The sequence below is a fragment of the Nanorana parkeri genome, unplaced genomic scaffold (assembly GCF_000935625.1).
Source record: "Nanorana parkeri isolate BGI_ZX_2015 unplaced genomic scaffold, ASM93562v1 scaffold1842, whole genome shotgun sequence".
NCBI lineage: Eukaryota > Metazoa > Chordata > Amphibia > Anura > Dicroglossidae > Nanorana > Nanorana parkeri.
In genome coordinates this window covers 149,851-175,380 of record NW_017308110.1, presented here as the reverse complement: position 1 = coordinate 175,380, position 25,530 = coordinate 149,851, and the positions used below count along the sequence as shown (strand labels likewise).

At 38.7% G+C, this 25,530-nt stretch overlaps 1 protein-coding gene across 1 annotated transcript in view; it reads left to right on the top strand.

Annotated features, from left to right (window-relative positions):
• Nucleotides 1-25,530, top strand: part of PAPLN (papilin, proteoglycan like sulfated glycoprotein) — a 79,541-nt gene that overhangs the window by 17,288 nt on the left and 36,723 nt on the right. Inside the window, exons 2-4 of the mRNA XM_018571804.1 lie at nucleotides 13,442-13,658; nucleotides 17,406-17,467; nucleotides 21,278-21,393. Of these exons, the coding sequence (XP_018427306.1) occupies nucleotides 17,411-17,467; nucleotides 21,278-21,393 (173 nt within the window). The 5' untranslated portion in view covers nucleotides 13,442-13,658; nucleotides 17,406-17,410. The remainder of the gene's footprint in view (nucleotides 1-13,441; nucleotides 13,659-17,405; nucleotides 17,468-21,277; nucleotides 21,394-25,530) is intronic.

Sequence of the window (25,530 nt, the reverse complement as noted above, 5' to 3'; positions counted from 1 at the left end):
CCCCCATCTCACCCTTTTTTGTGTTCGGCATTAGCGATAATTAATTAGGGTTTAAGACGGCTATAACAGCTAGGTAATATCAAAAAGATATATAAAATTCCAAGAAGCAGAGTAAATATCAGTTTTGGGTGGATTTATTGACTGAATGATAGTTTCATAACATTTCATACTGATAAAACAAAGTGTATCTACTAATGTATTCTGATTTAAATCTTAATAATATACAGTCTGTGTATATGTCTGCTCTGTCATAAGCACAACAGGAAACGTAACAAGATGCAGAAAATAAACTGGACTTCAATACAGTAAACCTAGAAACAACAAACCTTTCGCCCTGTCTCTCAGAGATTTGATTCAGTCTTTCTTTTTAGAGACCTGAACTGAACTTTAAATGTATCCATTGTTCATCACAAGCCCTTTTTTGTACTGTGAAAAGGTTAAAGAATAGGAGTCCAATGATATCAACCTTCCATGAGTTCTGTTTTGGTTCAGCAAAAAGCAAAACCAAATCTCCACTGTAACTGTTGCCAATTAGTCTTATCTATGGAAAAAATAATATCCTTTGCGACTTAAAGAATGAGTCAGCCAGGGCTCTGGATTAAAGAGTACAGAATTGTCCTGTACTTATTTGCAACCCAACTACAAATAACATTCCTCTTTACAAATGTATCCATTTCAGTCTTAAAATAAGAGATGTTGTCATCGCTAGTTGATATGCTAAGTAACTTTCCAGCTTTAAGAAGGGTGGAGCTCAGAAGCTTCTGGCACAGTACCCACAGCAGAGGTTTACCCTCCGCAAACTGCTATATACCCTTACATATTTCTGACAAACTTTTTCATAAAAACAGTTATTCTTTGTTGGCATATGTTGCAAAATGGCAATGTCATAGCATACTTTAATGGACATACAGTATAGTGCCAATATGGGGTGAACTAACAGAGCTGGAAGAGAGCTACAGGTCTAGTTACTGATCTGCTTTATACAATGGAACTGGAGAAATGTCTGTGCTCAAATCCAGTTAACATATAAATCCTGTGAGATGCTACCCAGATAGCAAGGATAACTTGCTACAAACTTGTGGCGGGGTGAAATTGTAATTTTGTTAACTTGCTGCACACGTTCCTGGCAAGTTGTAGACTTGCAGAGCACTTGCAGCACAAGTTCTAGTTGATACTTTTTTTTAAAAATACTTTGAATTTGTAGCAAATTTGCTTGGCAAGTCTACAGCAAGGTCTTAGCAAGAGCTCTGCAAGCTCGCTGGTCTGGAGACTTGCAATGCAGACTTGCTGTAATCGTGCAACAAAATTGTGAAGCTTGGCAAGTCTGCAAGAGTTTAGCAAGTCATTTTCAAACTTGTAGCACAATTACTTGCTATCTGGGTAGAGAACAGTGACCGCGTTGCGGTGGTGTGCGCTGAAAAAATGCCTACAGCATGCCTTACTTTTTTCAGCGCAGCGAGATGCGAGGCAGTACCATGGCCTCTCACCCCGCTGTGCCCGTAAAACTCAATGGAAGATATAAAACAAATACAATTTTACTTAATTTTTGGCAATGAAATAGGAGAATATTTGTAACTAATTTACTAAAACCCTAGAAAATGTTATGTCTTTATCCACTACGTTATGCTATAAAACCAGTGTTTAAAACTTGCATTACATGTACCTGATCTTTTTATAACCTTTTTGCTGATTTTCATATTAGCTGGGACATGCTAAGGATGAAAACTGACCACAAAAAAATAAAATAAATGTGCACATTGCAGGCAACCTTTCCTTTGCTTGCTAAATGTGGTAAAATTTAACTTTGCAAAGAATAACCAATCATGTGCAAGAAAAAAACCCCCAACATCAATATTTCCACTTGCAGATGATCGGCTGATGGAAGTCAGCAGAGCTTTACCTCATTCACTATGCTAATGGAAGACTTCCCCTACAAACTGCAAATTCCCTTGCAAAGTGAACAGTCTGTTTGTCTTTAGTAAATCAACCGCTAAGGCACAGTGTGTGACGGTTTTAGACAAATAACAAGTTTATTGCTTTCTTGAAAAAGGTTACCTGCCACCATGTACTGTTGTATAGTATCATTTGTTGCATTGTCTAACACTTGGTATAAAAATGCGTTATATAACTTCTATTTAAAATGAAGAATTTTGTATCATTCGAATCATTCGATTTGTAAAGTGAAATGGTTAAACATAGCTTGGATTAACTAATGAATAACTGAAGATGTTCTTCTAAAGCTGATTTGTAGAGGGTCTGAACTGAAATTCTGCCCACAAAAATACGTGTAACTAACAAGGAATGGCTAATGGTATCACTACATTTGGAAGAAATTTTTGGAAAGAAATTGGGTTTGCTTGATGGGAAAGATGTTTTGTGCTCTTTACTAAGAAAAAAAAGGCAGTGGACAGGGCCTATTGTATAAATGAATCAGTCAACATAGTTGTGTTTTTAATTATATAAAGCTATTTGTGATCATGCACAAAATGTTTCTATTGATAGATATAGTAGAGAACAAAGAGTGTTAGACAAAAAACTTCTCTAGAATGCAAATATATGAACACAGCTAGAACATGGTAAACCAAACCATAAATAGATATGAAAGACTAAATGAAGTCAGAAATATCTTTTAGAGTGGAATAAGTGAGGTCATAATGTCCTGTCGAGTGGACAACATCCATATTTAGATTGCTACCCTGACAACCGACACACTCTGGGAAACAAAAAATAATAATCTGACATATATATGGTATGAGTTTACATAGGGGATAAGAGTAAATGCTGTCAGATTTGTTATTTCTGTGATGTTCTTTGTGGATAAACAATGCTCCAAGGCTTTAATGGTATATTTATGAAAATTATAGCATTGGCACCTAACACACTGTTATTCTTCTGTTTTTGGTTAATACAGATTTTCATGTGCACCTTTTCATACATTAAACCCACTACTTGTAGTTTCAAAGTGCACATACAGGATTCTCGAGTTGTGAATCTTAGAACATGTATCCAAAGGGTTCAGCCATGAAAATTACAGCTCCCTTTTATGTTACCACTAGTTAAGGTTGGATCACCCACAAAGCAACCTAGACAGGGGCCATGGGCCTGGTGGGCATTCAGAGTCTCCCAAGTAGATGTTATTCAGTGGTTTTACAGCCCCTGACTCTGCCAATGGATCAATAGTACCTGCTTCCTGGACCCACTGTTCAGCAGGCTCTTTCTGTGAGCAATTCAGGCCAGTTTAGAATGAAGAGCAGGGGGAGTTCACCAATCTCTTTTGGTTAACTGAAGCGGGAAGTGCTCACCTCTAAACACTTTCAGGTTCAAAGCTATCGGAATCCCAGTATAGTAAATTGCAGATGATGGACTCTGTGTCCCCAATGGTCATGGATTGCAATGAGGCTGTGGCTCTTTGGTGGCCCCATATCCAGTCTCCAGCAGTGCAGTCCCAATGTAACACAATTTTCTATGGGAACGTACAAAAGCTGAAAGACCTTACAGTCTATTAGGGTATAAGGGAGGATACAGAAGGTGAAAGTTTTACAGTCTGTGGCCAGTGCCTATAATGATTGCAATACAGTGACAATATACTGCAGCATTTACTAAAAATAAACAAAGTCCATCGTTTTTGTGTCAGTTATGAGCGGTTCTGCTTTAAACGCTGCACCAGCTCCTGGTGGCTTGAAGTAGCATCTTTGTAAAAAACCACAACTTGCTTTCTCAACTGCTCGTTTTCAAACTGCAAACTAGACAATCATGAGCCTGCAGTAATGAATAGAATTGAGGTAAAGGAGTACTTTATTTTTAGACTGAACCTATCATGAATGAAATATGGATACTACTATTGCCAGCCCACTTTTGAAATAGTCAATTGCCTAGGAGTCATTATAACCCTCTGATGGCTTACTCATCACAAGTATGTAGCAAGTAGATTCAGAACACTTATCTGTATCATTTTAAAAGGTAATGACTGGCTAAATAAGAACACAACATCCAGGCAGCTAGCATTTCCAGGTGCCATTTAAAAAATATTTGTAAAACAAGACACAGAGAGAGCACCTCCATCGCATAAAAACTTTTTAATAAACGAATAAAAAGGATGGTATAAAGGTACTCACAAAGGACGAATAAAAACAGGCATAAAAGGGCCAGAACAAAAGATGCATTTTTAATAAACGAATAAAAAGGATGGTATAAAGGTACTCACAAAGGGTGAATAAAAACAGGCATAAAAGGGTCAGAACGAAACGTGTAAACCACTTCACTATCAGGGAAGACGAACAGCCGGTAGATATGCACCTTTCGTTCTGACCCTTTTATGCCTGTTTTTATTCGTCCTTTGTGAGTACATTTATACCATCCTTTTTATTCGTTTTATTCAAAAGTTTTTATGCGATGGAGGCGCTCTCTGTGTCTTGTCTTGCAGTGCTGAGGTTGTTCTGAACCTGGTGAGAGCCGCCCCCCGTTATCGCCCTGCACTCCTGAACATCATTGATTAACACTTTCTTGAACCAAAATCTGCTGGCGCGGTGTTCGATTCTGTCTAATATTTGTAAAGTTTTATGTAAGAATGGAATTATTTATTTCTGTTAAAAGAAAAAAATAAACACTTTTGGGTGTTTTAATTTATTGAAAGCAGCTAAACCTAGGTATAATAAAGTGCCCAGATTTACCTGGATTTGCTGGCTGTTCAATAAGTTAGCAATAACCTAAATCAATAGCGGATGGAAACATTGAATGTAAATAGGGTTTTGCTGGGTCTTGTTGGTCTCTTGAATGTCTCTTCCACACGAATCGATGGTGAGTCTTTGATAAAAATATTTAATCATCAAAACTGTTTCATCATATAGATTTCTTAAAGAGGAATAGGAAATCAGATGCATGTCTTATGGGCACAAATGAAACACAATCCAGCTAATGTGTGGGTTAGTCTGGGTGTGGAATGAACTTTCTAACTATGATTAAGGATTTGATAGAATTCTGGTGGCAAATGATTGGTGAACAAATCATATATCCATTTATAAGCATGCCCTGTGGTCAAAGTAGCTCTATTCACAATTAGCCTATGTTAATATAATGGAAAATTGTATACTTACCTTCCGTAATTTTCGTTTCCTGGTGCATCGATTGGCAGCACACCATGGGTTAAGATCCGCCCCTCACATGATAAATTTAGGCTCCTCCAAACCACACTCATTCTAGTCAAGAGTCCGAGCCATGGAAGGGAGGGAAAAGATTGGTGTGCTTGCCAATCGATGCACCAGGAAAGGAACATTACAGAAGGTAAGTATACAATTTTCTGTTTTCCTGGGGCATCTTGGCAGTACACCATGGGATTTAGAGATCACACAGGGAGGGTAATGCCAAAATAATTTATTAAAGGTTAGAGCAACCAGAAACAAGTATGCTCCTTCCGAAGTCAACAGTGGTAAGGAGAGCCGGGTCCACCCTATAGTGACTCATAAAGGTATTCAGCGATGACCAGGAAGCAGCCCTGCAGATCGTTTCGGCTGAGACCTTTGCGTACGCTGCCCAGGAAGCTGACATGCCTCTCGTGGAATGAGCCCTTATCTCCTCAGGAGGTTGAAGTTCTTTAATCGAGTAAGTCTTTCGAATGAGAACAGAGGCTGCGTTACCCTTTTTGCTTCCCCAAGGAAGGACGAGGAGGTTATCCACAAGACGAAAGGGTTGCGTCGAACGCAAGTAAGCCTGCAATGTGCTGGCCACGTCAAGCACATGAGGCTTGCATGCTTCATTTGTAAATACCAGCAGAACAATGTCTTGATTAAGATGGAACGAGGAGGTAACCTTCAGAAGGAAGGAGGGATGCGTCCGTAGCACCACCCTGTCTGGAAAAAACTTTATCACGGTGGCGAGGACAGAAAAAAAGAATGAGTGTGGCTTGGAGGAGCCTACATTTATCACGTGTCCTGTGGGTTAAGAGGGGCGGATCTTGACCCATGGTGTGCTGCCAAGATGCCCCAGGAAATATAATTTAGATGCTGGCATTGGGCATGTGAAACTGGTGTTCTGAACTGGTGGCCAAAAAAGACCCTTGAACTTCTTTGTGGCGCTAAAATGTTGTATGTTGCAATTATTACTTGTATTACTATTAAGTGCTATATTGTTTTTTGGAATTAAAGTTTACCTTTTATACCATGTCTCATGTTACACCCTTTTTGTTTTTTCCACCATCCCACCACCCCACTTACCTGAATTGTGGAGTTCTTCTCCCCACAGTATGCTGCTGTTTTTTAATTACATTTCATTCTGCCCACTGTTTCATTGGCATTCCACATGCCTGCTTTACATGTACATTCATAAACTTAGAAAACGAAATAATTTACTCATTTTTAAACTATGTAAGAGAAGTTCAACATCTGCTTCCTTGGCACATGTACAGCCATTCTTTGTATGTTACATAAGGATTTGCATATAATTCTATAACTTTAGGATTATGTGTAACAAGTTGTGGCATATACAGTATATGTCTTTCTCCCAAGCTTTAACATCCCCTTAAAAGTACATTAAGAAATATGTCAAGTATTACTGTACTGAAATGCAATTACATCACAGTGGAAATGTTGACACTGCTATTAATATAATTACAAGGCCATTTACATTCCAGTAAAGTTGTATGTTTAGATGCCATAATCTATGTGTTTAAACTTTGCTTACACCAAATTCCTATAGGTAATCATGGCGCTGTTTTATGTGCCATTGAACTGAATACTGAACTGTATTAGAGGCATATTTGACAGCTAATGTCTGTATCTAGTTTAGTACAACCATTCTCTAAAAAAACAAAAAGGCAAAAATGTTTTCTCTAGTTTTAGCCCCAAAATCGCATTAATTTGATATTTTGTACTTATAAGAGCCTTTGAACCATTTACAAAGTGTTTATCATGCACTTGCCTGATAAAACATAAACACCACAAGAAATAGGTTCAAACACACTTCAAAAGAATGATTCGATTTTTCTCTTCTCTATGGCTTTCTGCCATAGAGCTATTACTCCAAGTCCACACTTTTCCGGGAAATCGTATATACAGTACAATAAGCTTACAATTGAGAAATGCTTACCTCAATATGCAGGGTAATGGTCCTTCACCCTTCCTGTATTCTAAACTAGAGTATCACTATAAACATTCTTGTACAATCTTGAGTAAATCACTAAAAGTTAAACATAGGCTTAGATAGGTTGTTTAATGAAATGCTGATACATATGTGAACCTTACTTAGCTTTATGTTTCACCGTTTGTGTGTCTGTTTTTGTTTGGAAACTCAATCAAATATTAAGAGACAAGAAATATTAAATTCCCTTTACCTCTGCAGCTTTCTATAAATTAGCCAATAGTTACCTGTTGTATTTTTTGTTAAATATGATTTAAAGGGTTTCTAAACCCTCCGTGTTTTTGCATATATCTACTGCTAGCGAGCAGTAGATATATGCAAAAAGTCATTTTTTTAAACTTACCCTGTCTTCGCAGCGCGCCCCTGCCCGGAAAATCCGAAACTGCTCGGGCGCCCGCAAAGCATCTTGGGGCGGGTGCATGCGCAGTTCGGATTTTCAGCCGGGAGACGAGGAGAGACGCAAGGTAAGTCTATGGACGCGTGCACCTGCATGGGATTGGAAGTGGCAGTTAGGACAGAGGAGTCGGCGCTGGATCGGACACCCGCAGCGCTGGAGAGAGAAGGCTGAAAAGGACAGGAAAGAAGAGGAAGATCGGATTAAGAGACAACATTTAAGGTAAGTGCTGACATTAACATTGGGGGGAGGGAAACATTTTTTTTACTTTAATGTCACTTTAACATTCCAGACATGTTAAGTAAGGCCTTAAAGTAATCAAAGTATAAAATAGTTGCAGCAGGCTACTAGACTTTACTCATCTTGCTAATGACTTAGATTGTGTCTATTTTAACCTTAAAATACTGTACATCTGAAGCCAACATTTTTTTCAGAGTGCCATTTATCGCTGCGGGCCAAACCCCGAGGCACTCCACTTACAACTTTTCACCATCTAAAAAATTATCCATTTATTACTACCCTCTGGATCCATCCCTATAGATCGTTTTCTATCCATGTACGTTCATTTACTTCAATGCCGATAGATCTTAATATGCAAATTAAACTCACTTCATCATAGAATAATAGGCTGGTCTGACAATAACGGTCGTTCAAAAATCTGTGCTGGTTGTTACTTACGATACCATTTGATTTCCACCAATCTATTCCAGTCATTAAGGTGACTTTAAAAATTAGGAAGAATTATATGGCTATAACTTGGTTAAGTTCTTTGAGTGGATGTAAGACATCTGGTTCTGGAGATTTGTTCGCCTTTAGTTTTTATAGACTCTTTCACTCAGATGTCAGCCACTGAGGTATCTTCAGCCCATTGTTATTAGATGTTCTAATTTGTTTATTAAACCCACTTTTTCATCTGTATAAACTGAAAAGAAGAATGTATTTAATACACCTGCTTTCTACCTGTCGCTGGTAACCAACTTCCCCTGTTCATCTTTTATGGGGCCTACATACTCTATCCTTACCTGTTTGCTATTTAAATATTTGTAGAATTGCTTAGGATTTCTTTTTCTTTCTGTAGCTGTGTGGTCTTCGTATTCTGTTTTTGCTGTTCTTATTGTGCTTTGGCATTTTTTGTTGCATTCCTTGTAGTACCAAAAGGAGAATGATGTCCCCTCTGTCTTTATATTTTTTAAATATCTTTTTCTCTTTTATATGGCCTTTTACACTACCAAATACCACCAGGTTTACCTTTTTGTTATTTTAAATTGGTTGGTTAATGGAATGCACTGGTGAATGCTGTTGTTTAATATGTCGTAAAACACTCCCATTTGTCCTCTGTGTCCTTTGTCAGTAAAATCTAGTCCCATTTATGCATCATCTGTGATATTTTCTAAGAGTACAAGGATATTTGCTAATGTCTGCTTTCTGTGTGTTACTTATGCTTGACCCCTGCACTTTGCATTACTTTCTTCTGACTCCTGCACTGTATGCATTACTTATTTCTGACCATTGCACCCTGTGCATTATGCACTCCACTCTACTCTGTATGTTACTTACTCTTGACCCAGGGCAGAGTAGGCTCAAGATTTATTTAGCCCTTTAAGCCCCCCTTATTGTTGTAATTTGTCATTGCATCATTACTCATGGTGTCCAAGGCATTTTGTATTTATACTTTGAATATCTGTCTATTCTTCCAAAATCTGTGACTGTTTGTCTACATTTTAAGAATAGAGTCATGATGTTGTGGGTGAGGCTACAAAGAGGACTGGTTTGGTAGGTGGGGGTCAAAGTTGGCAGTGTCCTCAGAATTAGTTTTGAAAATCTGGTAACCTTACAGTAGAAGCTTGGCAGTTTTTTTAAGTGTCCCATTTTCTTGCATTTATGGCACATGCTGCATAGTCTGCAATGTACTGGGTTGAACCATACCTGAAACATTACTACACTTTCTACTAGTTGGTCTCTTATCATCTCTGTTGGAGCACCAAACTCACTGATAACAACCAACTCGCTCAAAATTGCTACAGGTAGTACTGTGGAATGACCATTATGCTGTCCCCATTGCCAGAATTTATATTTTTCTGCAATCTTGTTTACTTTAGGCACAAAGAAATTTTGTATTGCAATCAGAACTGTATCATAAGTTTCATCTGCTGCTGGTAGAGTATAGAAAATTATGCTGTGCTTCTGCTCCCTGGCAGTGAATCAGTAAAGCACACTTTCATAGCAGTGTATAAGTCATCTTAACTAGGAGCATCATGAAATTCTCAAACATGAATCCAAGCAGTAAAAGGCATTGCAGGGTCACAAGGATGTGGAAGAAAAGTTAGCATAGCATAGAGATAGCATAGACATTCTTCTCGATAATCTTGTGTCCTGTAGTCTGGGAGGCAGAGTGGTTGTAGAGTGCTGTAATAACACCTTTGGGCAGCCAAACAACAGGAAAAGGAACTGGAACTACAGTAATGTGTACAAAGTATGGAAAGTAATATACATGTAACAACTGTAAATAGTGACATCTACTTGCCAGAGCTATAAATGCCGCATTAGTTAGTACTCTTGTGTACAGTGGTTTTCTGATTCATTGAAAAACACTGGGTGAAAAGCTTAGCATTTGACATGATAACATCTGCTTGTAATTAAAATATTTAATTATTTGATATGGAAGAAGCTGTGCATTTTGAGGATGCTTCTTGATTAAAAGCACCCAAAATGTACATCCAGGTTCAGACCTTTTAGTATTAACAGCACCAGGCTCTTGGTGCCAAAAACAATATTCTGGTTTGTGTATATGCAGATTTATTATTTTGTAAGTCAGGATTTTTTTTAGGGCATTTAGAAGTTGAAGATGTTCTTTGGTGTTCCAAAGGCTGCATATTGTCCAGTTCTATGAAATGGGTAACTGGGGTTTAAATGGCCAAAAAAGTTAAATATTAGGTAGAATCTGGTCAGGTGATTTGCTTACAAAGGGAGTGAGACCACTTATTGGCTGTGAGCTGATTACTACACTTGACACTGAGAGGTTTCAAGATCTTAACGTCTCTGAGTGATATTAGATGTCAACGGATGATCCAGCCCACCAGCATCTAGCAAAATGGAAAAATCAAATAAAAACAAATTAGATACATCTCTGCAATACATGTTCTTGAGTATAGCTTTAAGATTAAATCTAAAGTTGTAAATTGTATAGACACTTTAGGGTCCCGTTTTGGAATAATAGTCTCTGTACATGGAAACAGGAATAGTTTTAGGCCAGTTGCAATCTTTCTCTTTGGAAACATTCTCAAGCTAAAGTAGCCAATTATGGGGGGAAAAATAGAATCTGACAAAAACAATTGTGATTACTTTATGCAGTAATCCTATGATAAAATAGATGGTCTTTTAGAGGTTAAAAGTTTAGGTTAAGTTTTAGAGTAAAAAGTTAGGGTTAATATCACGCATATAACAATCATCATTCGATCCAACTGAAAAACAAATGTGCATTAGAAAAAGTACCCATACATTAAAGTACATCTAAAGGCTTGTGTATGACAATCTAAACATGACACAAATCAGTTACATATCATGCCTCATTAAGTAAACAAAAAAACCTTAATTTATTCTAATTTAATGAGCCAAATTCCCCTTCATTTGTGTGTCACATGCTCCCCCTTCCAGACACTGCACCTCGCAGTGGCAATGTTTCAGCAACAGAGGCAGTGCTGCCAATCCAGAAAGTAGTTGGCAGGACTAGGTGTGGCCAGGTGCTGATTGAAAATTTACAGGGTTGTGAATCAGTAGTGACAATACTGATAGCTATGCCCTTGTAAAAAAAATTATTTAATTGTAGTGCAAGCAGCCTACATGAGAGTGTCAGCTCTGTTCTGACTTCTGGAGCAGAGCATCAATGTTGTCCCCTTATCACAGGAAGCTGCAATTAGGGGGATTTTGCAGGATCGACAGATGTGTGTGTTGCTGGAGGACTAAGAGAAAACTGTCCAAATGTTCTTATATTTAAGTCATGTGGCACATATGTAATTAATGGTAGGCCATAGTTCTACTGTAACTTCTCTGTAATGTGAAAACCTTCCCATTTATTGTAAGTGATTCAGGCACATTTCTACAGAAATTCCATGTGAAATGAATCTGTGTTTCACTTTGATGTTTGTTCAGCTCACTATAAACAGCCTGGGGAGAAGATCTGTCATAGTTCCTAATTATATTTTAATGGACCAGAAAGAAAGAGAAACTAATATGAAATCTGTCTGTATTAAATCTGTCATATCCTGTAATAAGAGAGAGAGAGAGAGAAGAAAAATCTGCTCTGTTGTGGGGTATTTCTGGCTTATCTTGTACTTTGGTTCTTTCTCTAAGACAGAATATGTAAACATTTGTAGAGGATTAGCTGCGATTACAGTGCACTTCAACACTTTAGCAGGAGTCACCATAATTTGTTAATTTTATTCCTCTTTCTAACTCCAGCCAGAACTTTTTAAAAAGTGTAACATAAGAAAGCAGAAAATAAAGAAGCGATACAAACATTTCACTTAATATAATAATAACAAAATATAACCAAGTAAAGAGCACTTTAGCCATTAGGTAAGGGGTTATGTTATTTAGTAAGGGGTTAAGCGATGAGGTGAGTTGAGTACCACTTATTGCAAAAGTGTTATACAGTCATTAACCTTTTTATATATTCTTTCTATTTATTCAGTGTTTTAAAGTCGATCCAGCAAGCCCATGTTTTATGAAAGGAATCATAGTCCTCTGATTTCAAATAGGTGTGTTCCTCAAGAAGCAGTTTGATAAACCATTCAGAAATGGACGGAGTGCATAATGATCTCCAGTACTTGGGTATTAGCGATTTGGCAGCGTTTAGATTGTACAGGATCAGGGTGTTTTTGTACAGACCAGGTGAATCTGGAGTGAAATGACAGTCTGTGTCCAAATGCATGCGTCTGGATGGATATGCAGATTCAGATTCGCATATATGGTAGCTTGCGCACAGGCACATCCTCACATAGAGATGTACAGACGGCTGCATGCAATTACACGCTGCCATGCCACCCATCACATTGATGGAGAAAAAGAAAGGGCAGGAGTAGTAATATGTAGGAGTAATATGTATAGTTTACATATTTGAGTGCCCTGGCTTTCATGGCTTCTAGAGTTGGAAGATATGTAAATGTGTGTGCAGACTTCTCTAGGTACCATGTTTTAGTCACATAGCCAGTTTATCATGTTATTTTAAACTGATGGGTCTAATTTAAGACCTTGTTTACGCAGATTCCAGTGCAGATTTGGGTAAAAGGTTATGGAAAAATGATAATGCAGTAGCAAGAAAAGGCAAATTCCATGGAAATTAAATAACTGTTTATCAATATGTTAAAATGAAAAAACAAACAAATATTGTCTTTACCCCTTTTATACATAGAACTCATACAAATCTTTATCAGGAGGACATGGCCAGTCAGCTGAATGTTGCTCTTATTGGTCCATTTGGTGAGACAGTCATAGCATATTTGTGGACAATAGAGCAATAGCTATGAATTTTTTGGGGGCTAAAGTGAAAAATGCATCTGTACAATATGTAAAATGAAAAGTATGGGTTGCTGGTCAAAATACAGTCCCTCCTGTATTGCTACCTTACAGCTTGTGAGAGTTTACAATTAAAATGACACATTATGTATTACCTATACAATTGTCAGCCATTTTAATACTATGTATATGAATATTATGTGCACAGTTTCAGCAGTCCATATGATACCTTTCAAATACCCAATGTTTGCAGAGTTTAATGCAAAAGAATCTTTACAGAAGTTAGAATTAATTATTTTATAAGTTGCCAATGATAATTTTCTGATATTAACTCGTTTAAATATATTTAGCAGTAGATAGTTTTTAATGAACATCACCTTTTTTTTTTTATTTTTTTGTCAGCCTCAAGCCATCAACTAAACAGACATCTGGGACTCCTGTTTATTGGACTAAGCCTCTTCATATGACAGTGTAAAACAGACAGAGACTAAACAGTGATGTTCATGACGCTGGCAGGCCTGTGAAACTGGGTCTTTGCTCAAAGCTTGGCATGAAACGACCTGCCATTCTGCATGTTGGCACATTTACAGAGCCAAAAACAAACGTTTGGGAAGGACAGGTAGGCCTGTATATACTTGTCAGATCTGTTTGCCCTCTTGGGAACAGTGATACTGTTCAGAGCTTCTTGAAACCTGTGTTGGCCAATGATATAATTCCACTTCTGTTTAATACACTCCACATCTCTGTGTTTAGAAATGCGCACAAGTTATAACTGAAATGTAAACACAGGATGTATCTGGTGCATCACATCTGCTCCAAGTTCAGATGTTATCAGGCCATTAATTTTCTGTTTACGAGAATCAACAGATTGCTGCTTTCAGTTCCCCACTGTAAAAACATCTGCTTATCCCTCAAAATGCAATCTAAGTTATTGTATTTGTTATTTTTAGATGTCAGCATACAGGATCAGCAGTGGTAAAATATATTAATGTATTTATTCATTTATGTATTTAGATTCTTCATGGTCCAAATAACTGGAGGTAAAGTAGGCGAGTGCCTCTTCCCTATATACTTTGTGCTAAAAGATTTCCATCTTTCCCAGCTCCTCACAAGTATGGGAATTAAATCTCTTAAGTGATTAGTGTAAGACATTTCTTGTGGCAGCTCTAGTTAACAGGGTTATGGAGGTATAACAAAGTTCTGCTACTTTATTTAGGAAAACTAGTTAAAAGTAGTGGCATTCTTAAAATGTTATGCTACGTGTATGTTATGTGTATAGGGCTGCTGCATATTATAAAAGTCATACCTTGCAGCATGCTGGCTCGAACACAGTGAGGGGCTTCCAGGTGCTGTGAAAGGGAGAGATGCAGCTGGAGTAGTGAAAGACTCAATCCTGTCCCCAACCCCTGCTCACTGCTTGCCCAGTCACAATAAGCCCTGTATTTTTGTTACAGATACAAGGCATTTTGTGAATGGGGCAAGTGATAACGTTGCATCCCCACCCCCTTCTCTCATCCTCCATTCACAGAACGCCTCATATTCTGTAAAAAAAAACAAGGCTGTTTGTGAATGGTGGATGAGAGAAGAGGGGCAGGAATGCAATTTGAGCCTCTCACTACTGTAGCCACATCTCTCTCCTTCCTGCAGGACCCAGAACCCCAGCACTGTGTTGGAGCAGGTATGCTGCAAGGTATGATGTTTATACTGTGCAGCAACCCTCCACATATAGCATACACCTTATTAGAGCTGTATTACACACCTAGTGCTAGTTTAAAAAAACATTATTTTGGGGTGTTCAGCTTTGAATGTGTCTTTTTGTATATGTGGAATAGCTGTTTATTTGGCCAAACTGGTTTTCATGATGAGCATACATCTTACCAATTTAGTAAGACACAGTTACCAAAAAAAGGCTAAAAAGGGGCATATTTTTTCCCCATGAGCAGGGATTGATAGCAAGGAACTGCTTCCTTGGCTATGTGAAATGGGGAAAACATAGAAAAACCAGAGCAAAGAAATTGGTTTGTGTTTCCCAAAGGACGCAGTCATGTTTTGTTTTTCATATTTTCTGACCTGTACCATTTTTAAATGGCAACTGGAACATACTGGCTGCTATGGGTAGCATGTGCTGCTTCTTGGAGGCTTTTTCTTTTACAAATCACCCCAAAAATAAATTGTTGATATAATCACATATCCATTTACCTGAATATACACAAGTTTCAAGATTTTATCAGTTTATGTGATATTTTAAACATGACAGCATAGTAAGGTAGTTACATAAAATAGTGAACCTGAAAGCAATCTTGCATACACACAGTAATTGTGAGTTAATGGGGTTGATTTACTCTGTAGTGTGTTCCCTCCCAGCATGAACTATGGGTGGAATCTAAAAACCTTTGTAGTGTGTACACACCCAGCAGGTGTGTTGTGCAAAGCCCTGCATGATTTTCAAGGTGATGTTGTGTAAATTAGCTCTATGTTGTGTTGTTTGCGTTGATGAATGCAGGAATGTAAATGCATGAGCTAACCATTTTTGTCTAAACTGTGAAGCAGCATTATATATGCATCATGTGCATGATTTTTCCATATATGGCATTAATGGAAATATGCTTTTAGAGACTTTTTGGTTGATAAATAAGTTTTGCTGTGTGAAAATCACACGCACCTGGTGTGTGCGTGTGTTTAGGTTAGTAAATCACCCCCAATAGCTCTTTCATAGCATGTTTATTATGTAACTTTTCTGTTCTACATCTAGTTGTGGTATTTACTTTGGAAAAAGGGGTGATGAATGGATGCATTAAAGTGCATCTCTAACCAATATTTTTGTAGTTGGATGGAGCGGGTAATGGTTAGAGCCCCTGTCAAGTTTTTATTGTTGCCTGTGTCCCCATTAGGGATGTTTACTCTCTTTATTTGTCTTGGCCACCAATGGGACTGAACGGAGAGAATAAATATTGAGTTGAAGAGGAATACAGGGAAAATCTTCCATGAGTGAACACAACTGTCTGAGAGGGAAGTTACTTCACTTTGGAGAATTTTCCATTCAGTTCCTGTTATTTCACTGTACAGAAGTGAAGACCATTCTCCTCAATGGACACAGTTGGCTGAAAACCCTAACTGGGGTTTTTACCATTCCCGCACTACTGAAAATGAAAAAAATAATGTTTTGGAACGTTAGAATATGAGAGCTGACATTGCTTATTTGTTTTTTTAAAGTGCATGTTCTGAGTCTGTCCTTACTATATTTTCTGGAGCAAGTACTTGCCCTAACAACTGATATGCACATGCTAGGTTAAAGTCATTGACACTTGAGATCGTAAAGAAAAGATAAGGTAGACAACTTCAGAGCCTACAACCTCAAAAAAAAAGTCAGCAATAGCAGCTCCCATATTTCTTTCTCAAAACTTTCCTTTCTAAAGCCCCATTTACACATGTGAATGGGGCTGATTGCATGAGTCTCACAAATTCCTCCATAAAGCTGGCCATACACCTATAGAGTATCTGCAGATTTTCTATGGTCAGATAGAAAAAGTGCAACAGATTCCTCCATCTACGCTAAACTGTGTGGATGGAGGAATCTCCCGCTGGGCCAAAATTCAGTATCTTGTTAGTCTGCCCCGCTGGCTCTCAAAACACCTGAACAATGCCTGTATCCAGTCAGATTGTTCAGGTATTTTGAGAGCCGGCGTAACCAGAGTTATGGGCGCCCGGGGCAGACATTTGTTTTTCGTATTGTGTGGATGGAGGAATCTCCCACTGGGCCAAGCTCCAGTATCTTGCTAGTCGACACCGCTGGCTGTCAAAATACCTCAACAATATGATTGGATGCAGGCATTGTTCAGGTATTTTGAGAGCCACTGTGGCCGACTAGCAAGATACTGAAGCTTGGCCCAGTGGGAGATTCCTTCATCCACACAGTTTAGCGTAGATGGAGGAATCTGTTGCACTTTTTCCATCTGACCATAGGAAATCTGCAGAAAAACTATAGGTGTATGGCCAGCTTTAGACTCATGTACTCCGCTGTTGGCAGGATGTGCTGTACAATACAATGACAGCTGCCATTGCCCACAGCTGTTCCCAAGCTGTTGGTATATGACTGCACCTGCACGCAGTCTATTTGCTCCATCACAACCTGAGAACATGGCAGCGGTCACTGTATTGTACAGCACCTCCCACCCGCAGCAGATCACATGAATCTCATGAAGAAATCTGTCAGATTCATGCAATGGACCCCATTCACAAGTGTGAATGGTGCCTAAGAAGGCAATGCTGTGCTCAGAATCTTTTTGTTTTTTTCGTTCCTTTTAGTCCACCTTACCATAAATTGTTGTATACCATTTTAACTGAACACTTGTTATTTCCTTCTCAGGTAAAATGAAGGCACCATTGCTATTTGTCACATTAACTCTAATACTTGATTCATCATACACCGTAAGTACAAACTATTATAATTTGTAATAATAAATACAATGTTCCTGTAATGTTTGTTGTTATGCATTTACGCTATGATTTACCTCATACAGGGTTGGTGAATACTGACCAATTGAATTTTCTACTGACCCTAAAGTCTTTGGATGGATAGCAATGGTCATAGGAATTATCCATCCCCAGGTTTTTGGTCTCAAAGAAATAATGCTTAGTACCAGCCATTGGAGTCACAAATAGGGCCTCCTGGGCTCCAGACATACCCCAAGACCTGGTCTGTGTAATGATAATGTGAAGCCTCTTATTAATGCACATCTGCAGACAGGATTACTGTCATTGGGTAATTAATTATCACTGGCCACCCAGAAATGGATACTAATGTCTCTTACTGCCACTACCTGCCATCTCAGAGTCCGTGTTTTATACTAATGCTTCCAGCACACTAAAATAGCAGAAGGTATAATGAGAACCTTCCTGGCTTCACCTATCTACTGCAAGACATAAGAAAGATGGGTCCCTGCTGCCCAAAGACAAAATGCCTGTTGTTAATGTGGGAAATACTGCTCTGACAGACACAACACTGAAAGACACAAACACATTAATTGTTTTATATTTTAATCAATTTGCAGTTTTATACCACCAGGTTAGAATTATTACTCTTTTGGATATTTTCACTTGATATCTCAAATTGGTCATTAAATGCTCTATATGAAGTCACTTAAGGACATGATTTTCACTGCATGTGATCCCTGTTTCCTGTAGAATGTCACATCCTTGAGATTTTAATACTCCATAGACTGCTCTGAACAATGAAGTATTCTGTTTTACAAAATAATGTGTTTGTACAAATTCCAAAAAGTTTTCAATGCTTTCAGTATCACATTGGTTAACGTCTCTGTTCTTATATCCTCAGTATAATTGCATACTTAATTCCGTAAGTCATCCTATTGTCTGATTTCATGCCAAATATGAGATCATTTTGCCTATGGACGAAATGTCTACAAGTGTTTCAACTAAAACACGCTAGGGGCGTGCCTGTTTGCTGCTCATTTTTGATTGTTTGGGCTTGGTGTGTGATCTGTTTTATCTCCTGACAAATATGCAGATATATCGGTCTATATGTTGGGACAAAATTCTATTCAAATATAAACATTTGTAAAGATTATTCCAAAAAATATAAATATTTGCTAAAGGAGTTCATATTCCTGGACCATTACAGAGAAAAAAAAGAATTTCTATCATCTAACATTGCCATAGACTATCAGGTCTATTCACTAAAGGGTGAAGAGTTTGGAGAAGGCAGGAGAAGTGAACAATCTAGGACAAAATAGCCGATTTGGAAATATTCTCCAATTCAGCTCACTTTCCAGTTCAGCTATGTTGTCCTAGATTGTTCACTTCTCCTGCCTTCTCCAGACTCTTCACGCTTTTGTGAATAGACCCCTATATTTATGTTCTAAGCTGATTCTCTTGGTATCAGCCTTATCTTGAAGGATTAAAAAATATTCAGGTAAACCCAACTTTACCAGCTGACTCCACCAGGAATTAAATGTAGGTCACCCCATGATATCCATAATGATCTTACAATATGTAGACAGGCATCTTAAAGGAGAACGATGGGGTAAGTGTTTTTCCCCATAGTTCTCTTCAGGGTCACGGGAGGACATATACTAACCTCCTCCCGTGACCCAAACCTCAGTATATCGCGGGCTATTGCCCGCGATATACTGACAGCACTGCAGCCGGGATGGATCCCGACAATACTGTCGAGATCCACCCAGCTGCATGAGTGACAGCTGGCTCTGCCTATCTAGAGGCAGAGCCAGCTGTGCCGCCCCCTCCCTCGTTCATTCTTCCAGTCAGCACTAGAGGATTGGAGAGGGGAGGGGGGGAATCCCTGCAGAGTGCGGTGACGGTCACCGCTCACTGCAGGGAGACGTTCGGGAAGTGAGCAGATCGTTGCATGTTTCTGCTCACTTCCTGATCAATAGAGCCGACCTATGACAGCTTCTTTGTCACAGGTCAGCTCTAACTATGAGGATGAGTGAAAAGCACCTTTAAGGTTGCTTAAAGGTTTCTCCTTTAAGGCTGTGGGCACTGTATTTTCAAGACCACCACATATTTACTTTTTTTTATTAATAATGTGATTAATACATGCTTTTTTTTGTTTTCCCTGATATGCTCAGACACACACCCTCATACACTGTGAGCTCATGGATACTCAATATGCTCTTACCTCAATGTAGCTTTAGGCTGTATACCAATAATACATTGTGGCACATGGCCTATTCACAGCTTTTAGTTATGCTCAGAATTGTATCTAAGGTTGATGAAGATCTACCAATATAGTCACAATTCAGCAGCATGTCAGAACTGTTACTGCATTTTATCACCCTACATGATTAAGTGTCCATTGCTGTTTAGACCAAAAGTTTTATAGGCAAAATACAGTGTCTGGGAAGAGTTGAGGTGACTTGTGCAGAATAGCAAGGCACCAACCCAGAAGGTTTTCCTCCTGGTTTCAGCACATATGGCACATTTGTTAAATCTCTGGACTGTGTTCACTAGGTATTTTGGTTTCTTATACTGAATCTATCAGTTCCAAAAATCTGTATTGACTCGCTTTCAAAGAGTTACAAGTACTACAAGACGATTAAATAATACTGGTCTTCAAATTATGTATTCGGTCTCTGTGGAACTCCTTAGTTACTAGGCTGTTCTCTGGGTTTTACCATTTCTCTATATTACTCTATTAAACCATTTCCCTGACAGTGCTCAGCCCAACCCTCTGTCATTCACTTGTCAAATATTGCATTTGATCTGTGAACTATTACATTATATTTGATAGTTCATTTCCAGGGAGCAGGGCACATTGTCAACTTGGCTAGAAGATCAGTTTGTATTTATAATCCAAGGGGCAGCACAATAATTAATTTAAAGAATACCATACAGTAGGCACTTCAACATTGTTTTCAGTTTAGGTAGGCTAACATTGGCTATATCAGGTGGTAATCCTCCCTGTAGGCTCCAGCAGAGCATCTTGGGGAAAAAAGAGATAGATGATTTAGGATGAATGCTATTGGTTTTCCACAAGTTAAAGTGATATTAAAGTCAAACTTTTTTTGCTGTTTCAAATACTGCTTTTATCACTTACAAGGAATGGTGCACCTTGATGTTAAAAAAGTTTTAGTTTCCTGCAGAATTAGTTGGTCCCCTGAGCACTGGCCCTGATATCCTGTTTTAGGGCGTCTCCTTTCCCTTGCAGAGTCCTATGGAGCCACCCTTGTGTGTGCTAGTAAGCTGTGTGTTTCTTCACACATGATAATATCCCAATACCTCGCCGCACTCCTTACCGGATATCCCAGTGGGTGCTCGTAATCCAGATGGTGCCGCTTCCAATGAAACTTAAACATAGATGTCAGCAGCACACCAGGATACAGCTTGGATATCAGAGCGAACCAGACCATGTCTGAGTGACATCCATCAATAAAATGGATTTGCACTGATATTCAAGCTGTATCCTAGTGTGCTTGTGACATCTATGTTTAAGTTTCACTAACACATAGGCACAGAAAGACGAAACACTCCCCCGCGCCCTGCTTCTCCTGCCTCCCTCCTCCAACTAGTAGATGGACAGTTGCTGGAGATTTTTGTGCTGTCCCTTGTGATCTTGTACTAGATAGGAAGTTCAGCGAAGACACGCTCAGAGTGTTGGAGCCAGGGTATGATTCAGCTTGTCCCCTTCTTGTAAAAGCATTGTTGCATAATCTGCTCTTTTAATTTGTGCAAAAACACCCTTCTTGTAATATTTTGCAGGCAAGTAAGAAGAAAAGGCAAAGTGATTTTTGGGACAATTGGAGTGACTGGGGAGATTGTAGCCGAACCTGTGGAGGCGGTGTAAGTTTTAGAGAACGACAGTGTTACTCTCGCAGGTAAGTGGCTACATTTTGAAAACATTATTTCAGTTTTAAAGTCCATTTCCCCCTTTGTAAGTGATTACCATTTATTGTGATGATGTATACATGTGCAAATTTTCATGGCTCACATTGAAGGCTTTCTTCATTTTTTTTTGAAGGTTTTATTAGGCCTGAAGCTTAAAAATTCTGAATTTTGTCTACAGGAAAAGCAGTCATACACCAGGGTGTCGGACTGTAATCAGCTGTCCCCTTCCCTGTCAATTGTAACATGATCAGTAAACACCAGCTCTGCCTTTACACACAATACACTGTCCAGAGGGGGAAGACACGCACAAAATACTTGAACAGAACAGAGGCAGACATTTCCATGTAGATATGAAGAGGAAAGCTAACCAAAAAGTATGTTTCTGTGTTCATACACATCAGCTGCATATGTCTGCTTCATATACTCTCGGTGTAGGTTGTCTAGCTGCTAAAATAACAAAGTTATACCCACACGAAGCTCTAAGCCGGCTAACTGTCACAGCGCTCCATCCTGCCTGTCTCTTCTTCCGCTGCAGCATTAGAATGTTTCTCGGCGTCCTCTACATAGTGTATAGACGTGAGGATTTACTGGACTTTAGAGCGCTGCACAACAGGGGGAGAGAGAGGCTGAAAGGACCACTCTAAGAACAAGCAAGCTCAGACCATCAGGTGAATATAACTTTTTTTTAACCTAGACACAAAGGATCAGTTAACCCTTGCAGTGCGGGGGTCGGCCCACTGCCAGGGTTAATACATGTCATTTTTTTCCTGGAGTTCTTTAAGTCCGATGCAGCCAGAGAACTAGCATTTTCATAAGGAGACCTGCAATTGCAATACCCCCATGCTTCTTTTATGAAAGAGTCACTTTGAGCTAGCTATGATTTGTGCAAGTGCTGCCCCTGTATGCCTTGTGTATGAAAATATTTATCCTGATCATAGCTTTATTATAAATATGTTCTCATCCCCACCCAAAGTAATGAGGAATAATTATGTATTATTTCTTATGAAAATAATAGCTTCATTAAAAGGTATTGGTAGTTAAAAATGGAGCATAACGTCAGATAACCCCATTATCCTTATGAAAAAAAAACTGCATGACCTTTTCTGTGAAAACATACTTTTTTTTTAAAGCCTTCCTATAATTGACACCTACAATCTCTTCAGCAGACACTACACCTTACAATCTGGTTATACAATCTAATTTGGATCTAGCAGCATCTGTGTAGTAGATAGGCATGTTTGACCGCAGGGATTGCTTACATAAGCCTTCATATCACATTGTTTTAGTACATTTAGAAGAGGCTGTGCAGAGGTTATAAAATCATATTGTTGCATGTATTGTCCAAAGAAAAGAAGTACAGCTCCCATGGTATCAAATAAACTTTTCTTATTCTGCTATATATGAATTGTGCATCTACAGCATGGTGCACTTAGACGGGTGGACATACACAACAATTTAAATAGTGTCAGGTCCTAAGCCTGCTATCCCATTACAAGAAAGTGTTAAATTATTGTTGCTGTGCATGTTTACACTAATATGTTATATAGGATTATGCCATGCAATAACATCATCTTCAGAGCACAGTGATGCCATTGTATTTCTGAAATCCTATCTGGTGCTATGTTGTATGAGAGGCTTGTGGCAGTACATGCCAAGTATACTACATAAACATTACACCCACATGTACCTGCACACCTAAGAGCTGGTAAGTAAAAGACTCTGCATTCTTAATTACAGCATAGTAATACTTTCCATCTCCCACATAAAAGATGCACTTTAAGAGATCCCCTGAAGCCACATTCCTCTGACAGGGTTCTTATGGAATGCTTAGCCCTATGAAGTGCGAGCTCTGTAAGCCCTGTTGTATATTTGTCTGTTTGCCTGAAGGAATGGACTTTTATTACAGGATTGGCTTTTTCTATTTAAGCTTTTTATTTAAAATATAAAGTCTACCTCTATTTTAATTATTAGGCTATTAGTTATTATAGTCTCCTGCACTGTGCTCCTTGACCTGAATCAGTCACAAACAAATGGATTCAGTGATAAGAATAATTATTTTAATATATACTTTGCGTTTATTATTATTACAAAAAAATCTAATTCTTTATTTGCCATCACATGTGTGCCATTCTGCTGGTGGTGGGTGAAGACTGTTAGCAAGGCCAACATAATGGCCGGAAGTGACATACTCGAGCTGTACGGGGTGATTACAACAGGGCACTGTTAGAGTATCCTCAGGAATGACAGGGCATGTGCACTGGAGGAAACGCTGACGTATGCAAAGCTCAGTGGTATGGGGGCACTTTCAGTTGCCAACAATGCTAAGCCATTCTGCATATGAATGGGAGATATGGAGGGTTATTGGCAAAGCACTGGCTTTCCCATTTTTTATGGAGAACTGGCAGGATCAACCAGTACTAATTTTTATTGACTGAACATACACAGGGCTATTCACAAAAGGGTGAAGAGTTTTTAGAAGGCAGGAGAAGTTAACAATCTAGGACAAGTGAACTGAAAAGTGAGCTGAATTAGACAATTGTTCAAAATCAGCTATGTTGTCCTAGATTGTTCACTTCTCCTGCCTTCTAAAAACTCTTCACCCTTTTGTGAATAGCCCTGTATGTATATAAGTGTTTCATTTGCTACACCAATGCTTTCTGTCACCCCTACAAAGTGAAGGCAGCATTTCTTTAGGGGAAGTCAGCATATTAGTGAGCAGCATCAGTGGCGTAACAACCGGGGGGGCGGCCGGTGTTAAGAAATCTCCTAGGCAGCAAAATTAAATATTTATTGCAGCACTCAATCTACTTGGTCGCTTACACTGTAGACAAGATTTTGGAGATTTAATAGTGTCTTGTCCTAAATCCAGGGTGCTTGTCCTAATTCTTGTGAGCTGAGAAAGTTTCTATGTGTCTTGTGTGTTACCTCAGTTCACATAATGTGCACATACTTAAACATGTTAGAACTGTATGAGGATGCACCATCTCTGTTCTTATAGCTGTGCTGAATCAGCATACATTCAGAATCCTTAAGACAGAAGTAGCTTAAGGATTTTCTTTCAATGCCACAACTACATCCAAGCTCTAATTCCCACCACTGTATAACAATAATTTTAAAAAAAATGTTCTTTTTTTTTCTTACCATCTGGTTTTCCCTGATTGCTTTCAACAAAAATACTCCTGCACAGTCCCCCTTTTCCCTTGTGTCACTTTTCCTTTGAAACTGTAAGTTTTTGGGCAGGGTTGCCATTCTTTGTTCTATATTTTATTGTAATTATTTATGCATTTTCATACTTTATATAACACCATGTTAGATGTTCTATATACAATGCCTCTATATATAATTTAAATAACAATAATGATTTTCTCAGCACAACCTGAGTACAAAACTATGTAGATTGCTCATTTTAATGGACTTGCTAGTGAACAGACATGTAGAATCATCATCACCAAATATTCTTTTAAAAATACAGTAGATTGCTAACTTACATATTGTGGACTATGCAGAACTGATGTAACAGTCTACAATATTAATTAGAAGTAAAAACATATCTTAAGTTAAATCCAGGGTAAAGTAGTTCTAGAGGTATATAAGGAAGAGGTATAAGTAGAATTTTCGAGAATGATCGTAAATGTACTGTATGTTCTCTAAGTTTTAGTGATAAACATTCTTAGGGTTTCCTGTGGACCCTTTCTCAGAGATACTGTAGCTTCATCCTTCGAAGATAAGTTCACATCACCCATGACTTTCCAAAATAAAACCAGTAATATCATGAAACATATACAGTTACCCTTTTGACTTCATCCCCTGCAGATCCCTTTGCACCCCTAACTCCGTGTCCTCCACTGACGCTTGTTCTTGTTCGTTTAGCAAAGATGGTTGAAAGCTTTCATGCCAGCCATTGGCAGATGGACTAATGCTTCTCACACCCAAACCTTTATCCCTGGCACACCACCAAATACACCCAAACTACATTTTCTCTACGGTAGGTGTACTCAATCTACAATTCGCTTACACACACACTCACACACACTCACACACACTCACACACACACACTCACACACACTCACACACACACACTCACACACACTCACACACACTCACACACACTCACACTCACACACAC